At 50.6% G+C, this 18,014-nt stretch overlaps 1 protein-coding gene across 1 annotated transcript in view; it reads left to right on the top strand.

Annotated features, from left to right (window-relative positions):
- Nucleotides 1–18,014, top strand: part of LOC119958374 (misshapen-like kinase 1) — a 189,500-nt gene that overhangs the window by 24,674 nt on the left and 146,812 nt on the right. The window contains exons 3-6 of the mRNA XM_038786859.1: nucleotides 2,282–2,392; nucleotides 5,672–5,762; nucleotides 9,871–10,001; nucleotides 13,525–13,579. Coding sequence (XP_038642787.1) covers nucleotides 2,282–2,392; nucleotides 5,672–5,762; nucleotides 9,871–10,001; nucleotides 13,525–13,579 — 388 coding nt within the window. The remainder of the gene's footprint in view (nucleotides 1–2,281; nucleotides 2,393–5,671; nucleotides 5,763–9,870; nucleotides 10,002–13,524; nucleotides 13,580–18,014) is intronic.

Raw genomic sequence — 18,014 nt, 5'->3', positions numbered from 1 at the left:
AATCTAGATTTTGTGAATTGGAAGCAGCAGAAGTGTTTGTGATTGGCTCAGTCACCCAGAGAATTTACATAGAAAACACATACAGTGCAGAAGGAGGCCATTCGGCCCATCGAGTCTGCACCGACCCACTTAAGCCCTCCCTTCCAGCCTACCCCCATAACCAAATAACCTCATCTAACCTTTTTGGTCACTAAGGGCAATTTAGCATGTCCAATCCACCTAACCTGCACATCTTTGGACTGTGGGAGGAAACCGGAGCACCCGGAGGAAACCCACGCAGACACGGGGAGAGCGGGCAGACTCCGCACAGACAGTGACCCAGCAGGGAATCGAACCTGGGACCCTGGCGCTGTGAAGCCACAGTGCTATCCACTTGTGCTACCTTGCTGTCCACGGTTGGGCGAATGACGTAGAGACGCAAGTTCACATCTCGCCCCTGGAGTTGGGGAATTTCAACCCAGCTAACAAATGATAAGCTGGCGTCAGCCGCACACGTCCTGAACCATCAATCTCCATTTGGGAAGGAACTCTACTGTCTTTTCCCCGTCTTCCGAAATGTAATTCGAGAGCCACAGCACCTAACAAGTCACCCGGTCATCACTGCCGCTTTCTCGAGGAAAGTTAGGATGGGCAATAAATGGTGACTTTGTCCGTGTCTCCCTCATCCCTTTAATGAATCCGCGAAAAAACTATTTCCTCTGAGTTCCTGAGGTAGGACTCCATATTTAAAAATGAATTTGCGACGTGGACTTCACTGGTTAAGCCAGCATTTATTGCTCATTTCTAATTGCCCTTAAGAAGGTGACAGTGTGCTGCCGCCTTTAACCGTTGCACTCCCATGTGGTGTAGGTGCACCCACAGTGCTGTTAGGGAGGGAGTTTGGGGATTTTGACCCGATGACAGAGAAGGAACGGCGGATATATTTCCAAGTCAGGTTGGTGAGTGGCTAAGAGGGGAACGTGCAGGAGGTGGTGTTCCCCATGTGTCTCCTGCTCGTGTCCTTCTCAATGGTATCCGTCGTGGATTTGGAAGATGCTCGCTATGGAATCTGTCCTGTTGACGATGCCTCCCACTTTTCTATCAATGGCAAATTTCCGTGCATCGCTTTCAGTCCATCATAACTCGGTAATCAAGACGCTTAATAATTAATGGAGGCCCCCCTGCCGATTATCCTTCCTCGCCCGCCATTCAGCTAAATTCCCGATCAGGCCTACAATTTGCCCATCTCATTTTCCAATGTGTGATCGGTCACTAACATTACTGTACTGTTGAGGGGGTGGTGGCATGGTGGACCCGTACTCCATTTCAGTATGGTCGTGGCTGATCACACACTTCAATGCTTCCCACGCCCCCAGACTATTCCCATATCTCATGTCAGTGGTGTTTAGAAATCAGTCAGAAACATAGAACATAGAACATAGAACAGTACAGCACAGAACAGGCCCTTCGGCCCTCAATAGAACATAGAACATAGAACAATACAGCACAGAACAGGCCCTTCGGCCCTCGATGTTGTGCCGAGCCATGATCACCTTACTTAAACCCACGTAACCCGTATACCCGTAACCCAACAATCCCCCCATTAACCTTACACTACGGGCAATTTAGCATGGCCAATCCACCTAACCCGCACATCTTTGGACTGTGGGAGGAAACCGGAGCACCCGGAGGAAACCCACGCACACAGGAGGAGGACGTGCAGACTCCACACAGACAGTGACCCAGCCGGGAATCGAACCTGGGACCCTGGAGCTGTGAAGCATTTATGCTAACCACCATGCTACCCTGCTGCCCCAAGTGACTGCCCCAAGTGCCCAGTGACTGAACTTGCAGAGCCCTCTGGGGTGGAGAGTTCCGAAGATTCGTAACCCTCTGGGGCAAGAAGATGGGAAATTGTTTTACTCAAAGTAGCACCCCCCCCCCCCCCCCCCAATTATTTTGAAATAATCCCCTGGTTCTAGACTCGCCATTGTCTCAACACATGCGTAATTCCACCCCGTCAGTTTGCATCACTGTGTCGCCTTTAAAGTGTATAAGAATTTAAGGGTGCATTTTTGTTTTTTGTTTGTTTGTTGAAGATATATTCTTCTCTGTGTTCTCCCTGCAGTGTCCATAGTCAATGCTTTGAAACTGGTTCATTAATCCCGCAGATTTCTGTCTGTTTCTGTAAGAATGCAGAAGGTATCCACTGCCACTTTTTCCCCCTCCGCCTGAGAGATAGGGGAAAGAGCAGCAGCAGCTCTGCTTGTGCTCAGATCTGTTGGTGTGTTCCTTCCCTCAGCTGGTTATGGAGTTCTGTGGAGCTGGATCTGTCACGGACCTGGTCAAGAACACGAAAGGAAATGCGTTGAAAGAAGAGTGGATCGCCTACATCTGCAGGGAGATACTGCGGGTAATTATCATTTTTCCAAACCGTACTGTGACTTTTCGTCCCCTCCACCCGTTGCAGTGAGCGCCCTCGTCATTATTTTCGGAGGAAAGATAGCTTTTTGAGATTTGCCAGTGAAACCGGGTTCAAGTTGAGTTTCCCTTGAAGGCATAAAAGCTTTTGAAATGAAAATCGCTTATTGTCATGAGTAGGCTTCAATGAAGTTACTGTGAAAAGCCCCTAGTCGCCACATTCCGCCGCCTGTCCTGGTACGGGAATTTGAAAGAGCACATCCCCTGATGTTTTCTGCGTGATTGTGTGGGCATAACATTAGGAAGCTCTTGGCTCAAAGTTCATAGGATTATAGAATTTACAGTGCAGAAGGAGGCCATTCGGCCCATCGAGTCTGCACCGGCTCTAAGAAAGAGCACCCCACCCAAGCACACATCTCCACCCCATAACCCAGTAACCCAGCCAACACTAAGGGCAATTGTGAACACTCAGGGCAATTTATCACGGCCAATCCACCTAACCACATCTTTGGACTGTGGGAGGAAACCGGAGCACCCGGAGGAAACCCACGCAGACACGGGGAGAACGTGCAGACTCCGCACAGACAGTGAACCAAGCCTGGGAATCGAACCTGGGTCCCTGGAGCTGTGAAGCAATTGTGCTAACCACCATGCTACCGCGCTGCCCTAGGTTTGCCACACTGGTGGTCTTCGCGGTGGGCAACTCCTCCCGTCCATGTGTGGCTTTGGTCCCTGTCAATGCCAGCCACCTTTCAAACCGAATAGAATTCACTGGAAGCTGAACATGCCTTCCCACCTGGATTCACCCCTTCACGTAATATCAGTTGGGGTTGGTCTTTGGCAAGGATCGTATCAAGATTTCAAATGAAGGGTAGCATTTAGTTCTTGTGCTTTGGTATTGTCAGACTTGAGTCAATTGCTTTGCAGTACTTTCCAGACAGTTTGTGGGTGGCACGGTAGCACAGTGGTTAGCGCTGTTGCTTCACAGCTTCAGGGTCCCAGGTTCGATTCCCAGCTTGGGTCACTGTCTGTGCGGCGTCTGCACGTTCTCCTGCAGATTTCCTCTGGACGCTCCGGTTTCCTCCCACAAGTCCCGAAAGACGTGCTGTTAGGTGAATTGGACATTATGAATTCTCCCTCCGTATGCGAACAGGCACCGGAGTTTGGCAACGAGGGGCTTTTCACAGTAACTTCATTGCAGTGTTAATGTAAGCCTACTTGCGACACTAATAAAGATTTTTTTAAAAGTTGAACTTGTGCAAGGATGTGAGTGGAAGGAAAATAGTGACCGAGGGACTGTTTGGCATATCTGCTAAAATTGAGCGTCTTTCACACTCGTGTACAACCCATGCCAGAAATCAGTGCCTGGGGTTGAAAGAGAGAGAGTGTGAGAGAACCACTTGTTAATATTATCCTCATTTCTATTGTAGCTAACTTCTATCTGCTTCCCGCCTCCTTGTCATTGTTCTGTGAGAATCTTTGCTTTTGGCACATGCCAGAATTCCGCTGTGGTAACCTCTAAATTTATCCCCGGACCTTGAGTTGAATTCTGTGGGAGATTTTTGTGCACGGGTCCCTCTAGGCAAATCATTCAGCAAAATTGCTCGGCACAGGATTCAAGAGTCCCAGTTCTGACCAAAGGCCAGGAATTCGAAAGGGGGGGGGGGGGGGGGGGGGGGGGGGTGGGTGGAGATTCTTCGACAAATGCACTCAGGGATGTAAATCAGGTTGTGGACATTGTAATTAAATTTGTCCTGAAGCAGTCTGTCAAAATGGCTCCCGAGAGTTGTTCAGCTCAACCCAACTTTCCGATGCTATTACACTCAATCACTGCCTTGAAATGCCGAAGGATTTTTGTGTTTTGAGAGGTGAAATACAGTCGGAGCTTGGAGCTGTAATAGAATTGCAGACACCGCATGCCTCTTCTGGCTCTCTGAAAGTTGCCGATTAGTCTCACTCCCCTGTTTTTCCCCTTAACTCCGCGATTGTTCCTTTTTAACTTGGGTTCTCGAAAGGTGCCAGCGAATGAGTTTGTGACCACGAAGGCTTCCCATGTCGCTCATAGCAGCCGCTGCCAACTGCCTGCTTCACTCCACAGCTGCATGCGTGCCTATGTATTTACATTGTGTGTGTGTCCCTTTGTGTTTTTTTCATGTATTGAACGACCTGTCTGAACTGTAGGCAGAACAATGCTTTTCACTGTACCTCGATACACGTGACAGTAAAACAAAAGAAATGATTGGCTGGAGTTGGGCCTTCTGCCCTTCACTCGGGTGGAAGCCTCACCTCCGGGGAACTGCTGGCCAATCTCACTGCTCTAGTCCCACATTCCCAGCCGCAGCACTGGCCACAACTGGGATTACAAGCATACAAACATAGAATCCCTACAGTGCAGAAGGAGGCCATTTGGCTCATTGCGTCTGCACCGGCCCTCTGAAAGAGCACCTTAGCTCGGCCCTCTTTCTCTCTCTCTCTCTCTCTCTCCCACCCCCCCTCCGCGAAACCCGCAGCCCGAGCTAATCTTCGGACCGTACGGGGCAATTTGACACTGCCAATTCACCTAACCTTCGCATTTTTGCACTGCGGGAGGAAACCGGAGCACCCAGAGTGCATTTTCTCTCCGTGTGTGCATGGGTTTCCTCCAGCGTCTCCGGTTTCCTCCCACTTTCCAAAGATGTGAACGTTATGTGATTTGGCCCGGATAAATTGCCCCTAGTTGGGATTGTGGGGATAGGATGGGGGTTTGAGCCTCGATCGGATGCTCTCTGAGAGGGTCGGTGCAGACTCGATGGGCCGAATGGCCTCCATCATCACTGTCGGGATTCTATGGATATTCCCCCACTGCAACTCCATAATCTTACAAATTTACTTTCCTCAACTCCCCATCAAATTTCTTTTGAAGTTATTATCCACCTCAGCTTTCACCACCCTCAGGGGGCTGTGGGTTCCAGGTCATTATCAATTGCTGTGTTTTTAAAAAAAAACTCTTTCTCCCACCCCCTCCTGCATCTCTTGCCTAAAATCTGTGTCCCCGTCCCTTATAACACCAGCTAATCGCATTTGTCCAGCTTATATTGTTGTACACCTCAATCAAAAATTAGCATTTTTGAGCCTCCGTGTCCCTCTTCCCCCTCACACCTTGTAAAATTGTACCATTTATTTTATTCCCTCGCCAGCCCTACACCCAGCTGATGGAGTGAATTTAAATCAAATACAACAGAGTTCTGACCAACTTTTTTTTGTTTTGTTTTCCTTTTTGTCTTTCCGACAGGGCCTGACGCATCTTCACGCGCATAAAGTTATTCACCGAGACATCAAGGGACAGAATGTGCTCCTGACAGAAAATGCGGAAGTGAAGCTTGGTGAGGATAAGTGGTCGATTTTGGGGGGGGGGTGTCCAAACTTGCTCGTGGGCATGCGTCAAAAAGGACAGGGCAAGGCTGGGGGCCGAGCCAAAAGCTTAGCGTGGCCTCCGGTCGCTGCCTCTGCAAGTACCTCTCCCCTTGTCGGAATTTAAAAAGGAATGCTAATTCCTCTTCGAGGGGTGGCCCACTGCGATGGCATTGATTGCCCTCTGGCCGTGGAGGGCTGGGCCTGCGTTTTCCCCCTCGCTCTCCGACACACAGCAAATACAATTTCGAGCGAGGCTCTTGTGGAGTTTAATGAGCAGAAGTCGCCAGGGGAGAGCATGTGCGAGGGAGGGCAGAATGTGAGCTAATTGGTCTGTGGAGCTCCAGTTAAACCGTGTCGAGACTGATGGCTTGCATGGATATGCATGTGTGTTTATCGCCCACCAAAAAAAACCTGCGCAGCAACTCTCTCTCTCAGCAGTTGCCATGGCAATATCAACCTCATCACAGCAAGGTCAAAGAAATGTGTTTAAAAGGGAGTTGCTGCCGATTTATTGCATGGTGCGAGGGGAGAGAGGGGAAAGGTGCAATTGGAATAGACGTAACATGGGGCAGCAGGGTAGCATGGTGGTTAGCATAAATGCTTCACAGCTCCAGGGTCCCAGGTTCGATTCCCGGCTGGGTCACTGTCTGTGTGGAGTCTGCACGTCCTCCCCCTGTGTGCGTGGGTTTCCTCCGGGTGCTCCGGTTTCCTCCCACAGTACAAAGATGTGCGGGTTAGGTGGATTGGCCATGCTAAATTGCCCGTAGTGTCCTAATAAAAGTAAGGTTAAGGGGGGGATTGTTGGGTTACGGGTATAGGGTGGATGAGTAGGGTGATCATTGTTCGGCACAACATTGAGGGCCGAAGGGCCTGTTCTGTGCTGTACTGTTCTATGTTCTACGGTGCGTCAAAGGCCAAGATGTAGGTGACAGGCAACGAGAGATGGAAATAGTCGGAGTGAAAACGGAGCAGAGTCAATCACGGGAAGATTTTTTATTTTTTTGCTTCTGTCGCGAACAGAATATGAGATCCAAGTGGTGTGACTGGCAAATCTGGTCATCCTGCATCAGCTACAGATATCTGCTACATCCCAGCAATTTGTACAGTGCCTTTCAAGCAACAAAGCATCCTTGGGTGGAGCCATACACCGCGCCACATGAGATATCAGGACTGGTGGTCAAGCGGGGAGTCCGAGGAGGAGCTGTGAGGGGGGAAATTCTGCAGCTTGGGGTCTCGGCATGGTCAACAGTGGTTGGCTGGAGCGAATCTTGGCTGCCCAGAGGCCAGAATTAGGGGAGGGCGGAATTCTTGGAAGCTTGGTGGGGAGTGCAAGGACAGGCGTTAGACCATTTAATCCCTCAAAGCTGTTCCGCCCGCCGCCATTCACCAAGATCATAACGGATCTGCTACCTAACTCCGTCTCCCAGCTTTCGCCCCTACCCCCTGAATACACAAACCAACCGATTTTGGTTGTAAAATTAGCCATTGATTAGGGTCTACTCTGCTCAGAGTTTGAGCCCCCTCTCAGCCCTTCGTATGGGGAAGTGTCCCCTGACTTGGGCGAAATTGGAAAGGGTATTGCAGCCAGATTTGCTGATACAGAGTCGCTCTGAGGCGGGTACACAGTGAGTGAGCAACAATTTGGCTGATCAAGCACCATGTGTGATAGCGGGAGCTTGCCCACTTCGGCAGGAAGGATAGAACAAGGGAGGTGTTGGTGTAGGGGAATTGTCACTGGACTAACAACCCAGAGACCAGGTGCTGGATTTGAATCCCACTATGGCAGACAAAAAAAAAATCAAAATTCAAAGCCGAATGACCAGGAAACCATGCCGATTGTTGTAAAAAAAAAACCCCATCTAGTTCACTAATGTCCACCAGGGCAGGAAATCTGCTGTCCCTACCCAGTGTGGCCTACACGTGACTCCAGACCCACACAGTGATATGGTTGACTCTTAACTGCCCCTCCTCTGAAATGGCTGAACAGTCAGGGATGGGCAATGAATGCTAGCCATGCCCACATCCCAAGAACAATTGAAAAAAAAAAATATTTAACTGGATGGAGAACTCTGTGATGCAGAGGAATCTGGCGGTCTTTGTGCAGGTACCTGCATAGTTTCAAACCAATTGTTAGCCTTTATTACAAGGAGAATAAAAGTGGGGCAGTCTTGTTGCAGCTGTACAGGGCATTGGTGAGGGCACACCTGGAGTATTACGTGTGGCTTATTTCGATCCCAGACCAGACCCCAATGTTACGATACCAGACAGAAACCCCAATATTTTCTTTAATTTGTAAGACTGAGAGGAAAGGATATTTCACAGAAAAATGCAGTGCAGCAGAGGCCCGTCGGCCCGCCGCGTCTGCACCGCCGCATGACAAACACCTGATCTGCCGACCTAAGCCCATTCGCCGGCACTTGGCCCATAGCCTTGAATATTAAGACGTTCCCAAGTGCTCATCCGGGTGCTTTCTAAAGGATGGGATTCCACACACAAATAGGGATATGGTATATCAAAACAAACTCTATAACTAACAACAACATCATTAGTTTACAGTTGCCACTTGAACAATGTTTATCAATACACTAGAACAATAACTCCTTTCTGCTATCTTTATCCAGTCAAACAACGCCCATCTCTGGTCAGAATCCACTTTTAAATACAATTAGCAGACCCAGGAACACTTGTCTATTAGAGATGTCTTGGATACCCTGTGCTGAGAAAGAAATATCTTTCAGGAGCCAGTTTGCAAATTTTTTCCCCCGCCTCAAATCACAGTTTAACCTGCCAGCCTTTGAGGAGCTGCTTCTGTCCTGTTCACAGGCAAATCTTTAACTCACTGTTTTGAGAGAAACTGCTTCTGCTGACAGATCAAAACTCGCTGTTTTCAGAGAAGCTGCTCGCCTGCCCACAGTCAAATCTTTAACATGAATTTCAAAGCGATAAACTCAACACCTGATTGCTTCAGCCCATTAACCCCATCAGCTTACTAAAACTAAACATTGTCTTTAATGACGTACTCCCCAGGGAACATCATTTATATAAACAAAATTCCATTGTCCCAACTTTTACAATGCTTTAATCGCAGCTCTGACTCCAAAAGGCCTGCTGCCTGTCAAGCCTGGATTTTTAAAAAACATGACTGCAGCAGTCGCACACACTAACCCAGACTTTTAACCCTTGCTGTATCAAATACAAATGCAGAATATCTGAAATGTCTACATTCCTGACAAAAGGAGGGATATACTTCATTGGGAACAGTTCAGAGAAGGTTCACTGGGCTGATTCCCGGGATGAAGGGGTTGTTTTTTGAGGAAAGTTCGAACCGATATAGGTTGGACATATAGACACTGGAATTCAGACGAATGGAAGGTGACCATTTCAATTTGTTTCTATTCCAAGCGTCAGTTCGCACGTCATCCTCTCACCGCTCTGGAAGAGCCATTCTCCATTTGCCGACTCAAGCCGGGAGGAAAATGGAAGCAGTGATGTGGAAACAGACTTATTCCCAATCATTGAAGGACTGTCGTTGATTGAAAAGATTTATAACATAGGGGGCGAGGGGGAGAAAGAGTTGAGTCTGAGGAGAGAAAATGCTCTAAATGCTCCGTGGGATACGCAGCAGCATCGATGGAGAGAAAGAGGCCTCCAACCTGTTGTTCTGACAGAAGGCCACAGATCTGAAAGGTTAACTCTGTGTGTGTCTCTTCACAGAAGCTGTCAGACCTGCTGAGTATTTTCAACATTTTCTATTTTTATTTCTGCTTTGCAGCCGCTTGCTTTTTGAGTTGGGTCTAGAATTGACCAGCAAGGTTAGTGATTGACGCTGAAACTCGAAGTCAGTGGTCAGGATCGGGTCGATGAGGTGGCGCTCAGGATAGATTGGAATTATTTAGCTCCTCGGAGGGCGCAGGCCCCCACGTGGACTGATCGGGCGTTGCGACTTCTACTTATTACGAGCTCGAGTTTTAAAACTTTCAAGGTCGTGTAGACGTGGATGTGTGCTTTGTCTAAACTGATCGATTCGAGCTGATTTTGGAGTTCTGAACGTCAGCCATTTTCCTTTCCCCTTCCCAGTTGATTTTGGCGTCAGCGCTCAGCTCGACCGGACTGTGGGCAGAAGGAACACGTTCATTGGCACCCCGTATTGGATGGCGCCCGAAGTGATCGCGTGTGATGAAAACCCAGATGCCACCTACGATTATAGGGTAGGTTTAACAAAAAAAAAAACCCGAAGCAGGGGACCGGGCAAGAGGCTGGATCAGTTCTTGGCGGACAGGCTACCATGAACGGGCCAGTCGTGCTCTGAACCTTGCGATCGGAAGCCTTGCTGAAGTATTTTGCCACGGGGAGGGGAGGAGGGATGTCTCATGGCCATCCGTTCATTACCTGCGAGTTCTGCGGTGGGATGGGGCAGGGGGGAAGTGGTCAGCGTGATCCGAGTCTTTTAAAAAAAAAATAAAAAGCCTGGCTGAAGGCCCCATTGCCAGGAATTGTAGGATGACCTCTTAAAAAGAAGAAAACGATGAAGAACTTTCCTATTTAAAAAAATGCAAAGCCACCATCACCCCAGATGACCATCGGCCACTTTACCCTTGGGGGGGAGCGGGGGGGGGGGGGGGGGGGGGGGTGGGGGGGGGGGGGGGGTTAATGGTGGTGATTTAACCTGAGGATCACCGGAGGGGGCAAAGCTGAGAAGGTGATGCCTTCGTGAATAACCTCAACCGATTGAACCCCATACTGTTGGCCTCACTTGGCATCACAAACCAGCTGTCCAGCCAACTGAGCTAAACTGACCCCCCCCCCCTTTGTTTTTTAAATGTATATAATTTGACATAGAATTTACAGTGCAGCAGGAGGCCATTCAGCCCATCCAGTCCGCACCAGCCCGGAAAAGATCACCCTACTTAAGCCCACACCTCCACCCTATTCCCGTAACCCGAAAACTATACTTTTTGGACACTTAAGGGGCAATTTAGCACGGCCAATCCATCCAACCTGCACATCTTTGGGCTGTGGGAGGAACCGGAGCACCCGGAGGAAACCCACGCGCACACGTGCAGGCTCAGCACAGACAGTGATCCAAGCCGGGATTTGAAACTGGGACCCTGGAGCTGTGCAGCAACAGTGTTAACCACTGTGCTGCCCAGGCTGTTCCCCAAAGTCCGAGCAAGCAAGGAAATATAGCCCAGCTCCTTACAGGGTTCGGGCCCTCAGCAAAGTCGGTAAACGATTAAATCTGTACGCACTTCTGTGCCTGTAGGATAGGAATGTTGTCATTTCAATGCTGCTGTAATTCAATTTACTCCCTTAATATCCTGTTCAATACTTGCCTGTCACCTGCACAACTTGTTTGTCTGTTTTTGTTACTACACGATTCTTACATCTGTGTTTAACCTGGTTGCTTAGCCTTGGCAGGGATTTGGCGATGCAAGGCTCACAGCAATTCAGCCTCCGGGTTGCGAATGTGTTTCTTGAGTAACGCGCCATTTAATAAATAAATTTTAAAAAAGCGAACGAGAAGGCATTCGAGGGCCATTTGGCGCTTCGTCGGCTGGGTGCATGTTCCCAAGAGCCGTTTCCCACACCCCAAAATTTAGCTGGTGCTGCTTCACTGCTTTGGGTCTTTGTGAGACACTGTGATTTTGTTTCAGTCCTTGAAAAATCATCGCTGTGGGCTGGCTGGTGAATGTGGGTGTGATTGTGCGTCAGGTTCCCAGGCAACAAGCCCACAGTTGGGCTGAGAGCCACGTTTTGCTCTCCTGATTTTCCAGGCTCGAGCCGTCTCCTGATCAACCTAAATAAGAGGCCGAGTCTTCTCGAGATTCTTCATTTCGTTACGAGCAGCAGCAGAACCGAGTCTTTCCGTGATTTATTTCAATAAAGCTCGATGATGCCGGACGTCACATTGCCCTTCACCGGTTGTCAATTTTCGATTTTAATTTGTGACAGTCACTACCATGTCAGCTGCTCTGTGATGCTTTGTGCCCCTGAAAATAGCACCCATGGTTTGCTGCAGAGCACTGTGCTGTACGCTTCCTTTCCCCCCAACATACTATATTCCCTCTGTTTTCATTTCTTATCGATCTCTCTGGAATGCTTTGCTTTCCCTGATCGAGGAGTTGGCTACTCGGAGGTTGTGGAGGTACCAGGCACGGGACTGATTTGATTTGATTTGATTTATCGTCACATGCACCGAAGTACAGTGAAAAGTATTTTTCTGCGGTCCAGGAATGTACACAGTACGTACATAGAACATAGAACATTACAGCGCAGTACGGGCCCTTCGGCCCTCGATGTTGCGCCGACCTGTGAAACCATCTGAAGCCTATCTGACCTACACTATTCCATTTTCATCCATATGTCTATCCAGTGACCACTTAAATGCCCTTAAAGTTGGCGAGTCTACTACTGTTGCAGGCAGGGCGTTCCACACCCCTACTACTCTCTGAGTAAAGAAACTGCCTTTGACATCTGTCCTATATCTACCACCCCTCAATTTAAAGCTATGTCCCCTCGTGTTGGTCAGTAGTAGACACAAGAATAATCAACAGAGAACATTGAGAAATGGGACATCGACAGTGATTGGTGACGGTGCGGAACAAGGGGCCAAACAAAGCAAATACATGAGCAAGAGCAGCATAGGCGTCGTGAATAGTGTTCTTACAGGGAACAGATCAGACTGCTCCTGGTTCTTGAGCCCAGACGCACCCCCCTCACCACCCCACCAACCCCTGGCCGAAAGCGCAGCATTAAAAGGCAGATTCCTTTCAATAACGTTCTCTGACTTCACTCTAGATGATCAGGCGATTGCCTATCTTTTTTAAAAAGAAGTACGTTTCTATCACAACAAGAACTGAGGGCGCTGGGGAAAAACTCAGCAGGGGTGCCAGTGTCTAACAGGAGAGAAACCGAGTTCACCTTTCCAGTTCTTTGACTCTTGGTGAGAACTTAAAAGGAGGGAGAATGTATTCGAGCTGCAGAAACTGCAACAACAAATAGTACATTTCTATAGTGTCTTTCAAAACCCCAGAGTGTCACAGTGTGCCTTACAGCCAATCGAATCCTTATTGAATAAGGAAATACAGCAGCCAGATATCAGTGTGATAATGACCACGTTCCCTCTCATTTTAAATCATTGGTTTGTCGGATAGAAATTGGCCTGGGCAATTGGGAGAGTTCGCCTGCTCTTCACGATGGTCCCCCAGAATGTCTTCCTCTCTCAGCTGAGTAGGTAGACAAACGTCAGTTTAATGTTGCCCCTAAAAGATGACAGCTGACAGGGCAGCACTCCCTCGAGAGGGCACTGGCGCGTCAGCCGAGATCACAGGTTCAATCCTTGCTCCAGAGATTTCAGCACATGTTCCTCTGACTCGCAGAAGAGCTTGCCATCCAACAAACCGCGTCTGACAAAACTAACACAGGGCCAGGGCTGCAGAAGTGCTTGATTGTCTCTGAAGAGTTCTGGAGTCCTGAAGTTGGGATATGAATGCAAACATGCTTGTTGTGTTTCTGTCCTCCATTAGCTCAAACGTGCTACCTATTGCAATGCAATCCTTACATTGAATAATAAATAACCACATGGGTAGCAGGCAATGTCCCTCCTGAATGATTTGGCAACTGTGACGTGAGCACTGGACGTTGGTCGACCAGGATTGTACGCTCAGAACTGGGAGGCGGCAGGGTCAGACGTTTTCTCCTGTAACTCGATTTAATGTGGTTCCCTTACAGAGTGACATTTGGTCTTTGGGCATTACCGCAATCGAAATGGCAGAAGGTGCACCACGTAAGTTTTTCTCGAAGCGGGGTTGGTGGGGGATGGGGTTAAACCTATGAAACGACGCCTTTTCTCTGGTAGTCTGAACTTATTTGCTGAGCTGGACAACTTTTGCAAGTGGCTCTTTCTTTTTTTTTTAAACAATCACTGAGCCACGAATTAGGATAATCCCTGCGATCGATTTGAGCTGTTGCTTTGGGAATCGGCGAAAAGATTGACTATCTCTTGCTCTGCTCGTTGAAACTCCAACTCCTTGTGGAGCCGCGGAGGTTGGCAAGACTCTGAGTGTCCACTCAATATCATTACTGCAGTACGTGGTGAGGGGCAGGCATTTTGAGGGTTGACATTCCCTGGACTTCCACTCCAATTAGTGTGTTTCCACACTTAAACTGTGGACAAGAGGGATCCCAATTTTCCAGGGCCACAGGAGCTGTGTTCTGCTTCTCGATTCAGCTTAAAAATGAACACCAACAATAATGTAGTGAGGCTTTATTACCGTGACAAATCTAGAACTAGAATCAAAATATTATCCTGAGAATAAAAGGGCGGAAAACATTAAAATACCAAAAATTCCACTTGTCCTAGTCCTATTTAGCACCATTCTTTTCTGTCAGTTCTATATACATTCTTGTTTAAATCTTGGGGCAGCACGGTAGCATGGTGGTTAGCATTAAATGCTTCACAGCTCCAGGGTCCCAGGTTCGATACCCGGCTGGGTCACTGTCTGTGCGGAGTCTGCACGTCCTCCCCGTGTGTGCGTGGATTTCCTCCGGGTGCTCCGGTTTCCTCCCACAGTCCAAAGATGTGCGGGTTAGGTGGATTGGCCATGCTAAATTGCCCGTAGTGTCCTAAAAAGTAAGGTTAAGGGGGGGTTGTTGGGTTACGGGTATAGGGTGGATGCGTGGGTTGGAGTGGGGTGATCATTGCTCGGCACAACATCGAGGGCCGAAGGGCCTGTTCTGTGCTGTACTGTTCTATGTTCTATGTTCTTTCTTCATAGAATTTACGTGCAGAAGAGGGCCATTTGGCCCATCAAGTCTGCACCGGCCCTTGGAAAGAGCACCCTACTTAAGCCCACTTAACCTTTTTGGGCACTAAGGGCAATTTATCATGGACAACAACCGAGCAGCACATCTTTGGACTGTGGGAGGAAACCAGAGCCCCTGAAGGAAACCCACGCAGATCCGGGGAGAGCGTGCAGACTCTGCACAGACAGTGACCCAATCGAACCCGGGTCCCTGGCACTGTGAGGCAGCAGTGCTAACTACCGTGCTGCCTGTTCTTCACCTAACCTCAACTTTCTTCCTCCCCCCCCCCCCCCCCCCCCCCCCCCCCCTCCAAAAAACGAATTACCTTTCGCTTGTCTGCTTTCCCCTGTCCTATTGAAGGTTACAGCAGCTTTGTGAACGCTCGCATTTCATTGGCAAGCTCTACAGGCTGCCTCTCCAGTGAGTAAATGGCCAGGCTCATAAAATTGGGGTAATGGGAAAAGGCTTCAATGCTGTTTGCACACACGGATACATAGCAAGGCAGGACTGGCGGTAACCCACGCAGCCTCTTGAGCCTGTTCCACCAATCAGCCTCTCTTATCAACACGTTTCACCATTCAGCCTCGGCTATTGAGACCTTCCACTCTTCTCTGACATTCAGCCCCTCCAGCCTGTCCCCCTCATTCATGGCTTTGATTTGTACCTTAACTTCATTTACCTGTCCTGGTTCATGAATACCTTTGCTGAACAAAAATGTCAGTTTTGAAATGTTGTGTTGATTTCCAGTCTCAGCAGCCTTTCAGGAGAGAAAGTTCTGGATTTGACCACACACAATAGTGTGAAGAAGCGCTTCCTGACATCGCCCCAGAGCACCCGACCGAGGCCCACTCCACCACCCTATCCCCGTAACTCTAGCTCGCCTGCACATTCCTGGACGTTATGAGGCAATTTTCATCATGGCCAATCCACCTAACGTGCGCATCCTGTGGGAGGAAACTGGAGCACCCAGAGGAAACCCACGCAGACCCGGGGAGGACGTGCAGACTCCGCACTGGGACAGTCACCCGAGGCCGGAATCGAACCCAGCTCCCTGGCGCTGTGAGGCAGCAGTGCTGACCACTGAGCCATTGTGCCGCCCAGTCATAACTCTTTGTTCCCACCAGAGCAAATGGTTTCTACCTGTCTTCCCCATCAACGCTCTTAATCATCTTAAATCCCCTTAGCCGTCTAAATTGAAGAGAATACGAGCTCGTCTGTGCAGCGTGTCCTCAATTTATCCCCATTTCCCAGGTTTACGTTGGGTGAATGGGCACCGTACCCCTTCACAGGGCATTATATCCTTCCTGGGGTGCGATGCCCAGAATCGATCGTAACTCTAAATGGGACGGACCAGAGCTTTATTTAACACTTGTATGACATCCTGCCCTTGTACTCGAGACTCTTTGAGCTAAAGGTCAACATCCCACTAGAACCTTTAGCTGTCTTTGCGCAAACCCAGACAGAAAGGACTGCTGGACACAGAAGTCAATTGAAGAGTTCCAAATCGAACAAGACGCAATTAACTGCCAGTGAGAGTTAAAGGAAATCCTAATGTAACTGATGTGTTAAATGCATATAGTCGCCATTTAATGAGTGATGGACTGTGAGTGATTAGTGGATTTCCTGTGCAGTTTATTACATTCTGTGGCAAGCATTTCTGTTTCGTGTTTGACAAGGGCTGAGCACAAATTGTGGGGCACTGTGCCACTGCTTATCAGGGCCTGAACTAATGACTGGGAGGCAGGAGTTCAAATTCCTTCATGGAAGCTGGGGAATTTGAAACTAATTCAATTGATTAAATAAATGTGGAATAAAAGACTTGCAGCCGAGTACTGATGATTGTGAAACGAGGGGATTGTTCTAAAAACCCCTCCGGATCATTCTCGTCCTGCAGGGAAAGACTTCTGCTGTCGTTACCCGCTCTGCCGTCGTTACCCGCTCTGCCGTCGTTACCCGCTCCGCCGTCGTTACCCGCTCCGCCATCGTTACCCGCTCTGCCGTCCATACCCGCTCCCCCGTCCATACCAGCTCTGCCGTCGTTACCCGCTCTGCCGTCGTTACCCGCTCCGCCGTCGTTACCTGCTCCCCCGTCCATACCCGGCCCCATCCATACCAGCTCTGCCGTCCATACGCGCTCCGCCGTCGTTACCCGCTCCGCCGTCCATACCCGCTCCCCCGTCTATACCAGCTCTGCCGTCCATACCCGCTCCGCCGTCGTTACCCGCTCCGCCGTCCATACCAGCTCTGCCGTCCATACCCGCTCCCCAGTCCATGCCCGCTCCGCCGTCGTTACCCGCTCCCCCGTCCATACCCGCTCCCCCGTCCATACCCGCTCCCCCGTCCATACCCACTCCCCCGTCCATACCCACTCCCCCGTCGTTACCCGCTCCCCGTCGTTACCCACTCCGCCGTCGTTACCCGCTTCCCCGTCCATACCCGCTCCGCCGTCCATACCCGCTCCCCCGTCCATACCCGCTCCGCCGTCCATACCCGCTCCCCCGTCCATACCCGCTCCCCCGTCCATACCCGCTCCCCCGTCCATACCCGCTCCCCCGTCCATACCCGCTCCCCCGTCCATACCCGCTCCCCCGTCCATACCCGCTCCCCCGTCCATACCCGCTCCCCCGTCCATACCCGCTCCCCCGTCCATACCCGCTCCCCCGTCGTTACCCGCTCCGCCGTCCATACCCGCTCCCCCGTCCATACCCGCTCCCCCGTCCATACCCGCTCCGCCGTCCACACCAGCTCTGCCGTCCATACCCGCTCCCCAGTCCATACCCGCTCCGCCGTCGTTACCCGCTCTGCCGTCCATACCCGCTCCCCAGTCCCATACCCGCTCCCCCGTCGTTACCCGCTCCCCCGTCAGTACCCGCTCCGCCGTCGTTAGCCGCTTCCCCGTCCATACCCGCTCCGCCGTCCATACCCGCTCCGCCGTCCATACCCGCTCCGCCGTCCATACCCGCTCCGCCGTCCATACCCGCTCCGCCGTCCATACCCGCTCCGCCGTCCATACCCGCTGCCCCGTCCGTACCCGCTGCCCCGTCCATACCCGCTGCCCCGTCCATACCCGCTGCCCCGTCCATACCCGCTGCCCCGTCCATACCCGCTGCCCCGTCCATACCCGCTGCCCCGTCCATACCCGCTGCCCCGTCCATACCCGCTGCCCCGTCCATACCCGCTGCCCCGTCCATACCCGCTGCCCCGTCCATACCCGCTGCCCCGTCCATACCCGCTGCCCCGTCCATACCCGCTGCCCCGTCCATACCCGCTGCCCCGTCCATACCCGCTGCCCCGTCCATACCCGCTGCCCCGTCCATACCCGCTGCCCCGTCCATACCCGCTGCCCCGTCCATACCCGCTGCCCCGTCCATACCGCTGCCCCGTCCATACCCGCTGCCCCGTCCATACCCGCTGCC

The sequence above is a fragment of the Scyliorhinus canicula genome, chromosome 29 (assembly GCF_902713615.1).
Source record: "Scyliorhinus canicula chromosome 29, sScyCan1.1, whole genome shotgun sequence".
Classification (NCBI taxonomy): domain Eukaryota; kingdom Metazoa; phylum Chordata; class Chondrichthyes; order Carcharhiniformes; family Scyliorhinidae; genus Scyliorhinus; species Scyliorhinus canicula.
This window is presented reverse-complemented; position numbering and strand designations above follow the sequence as displayed.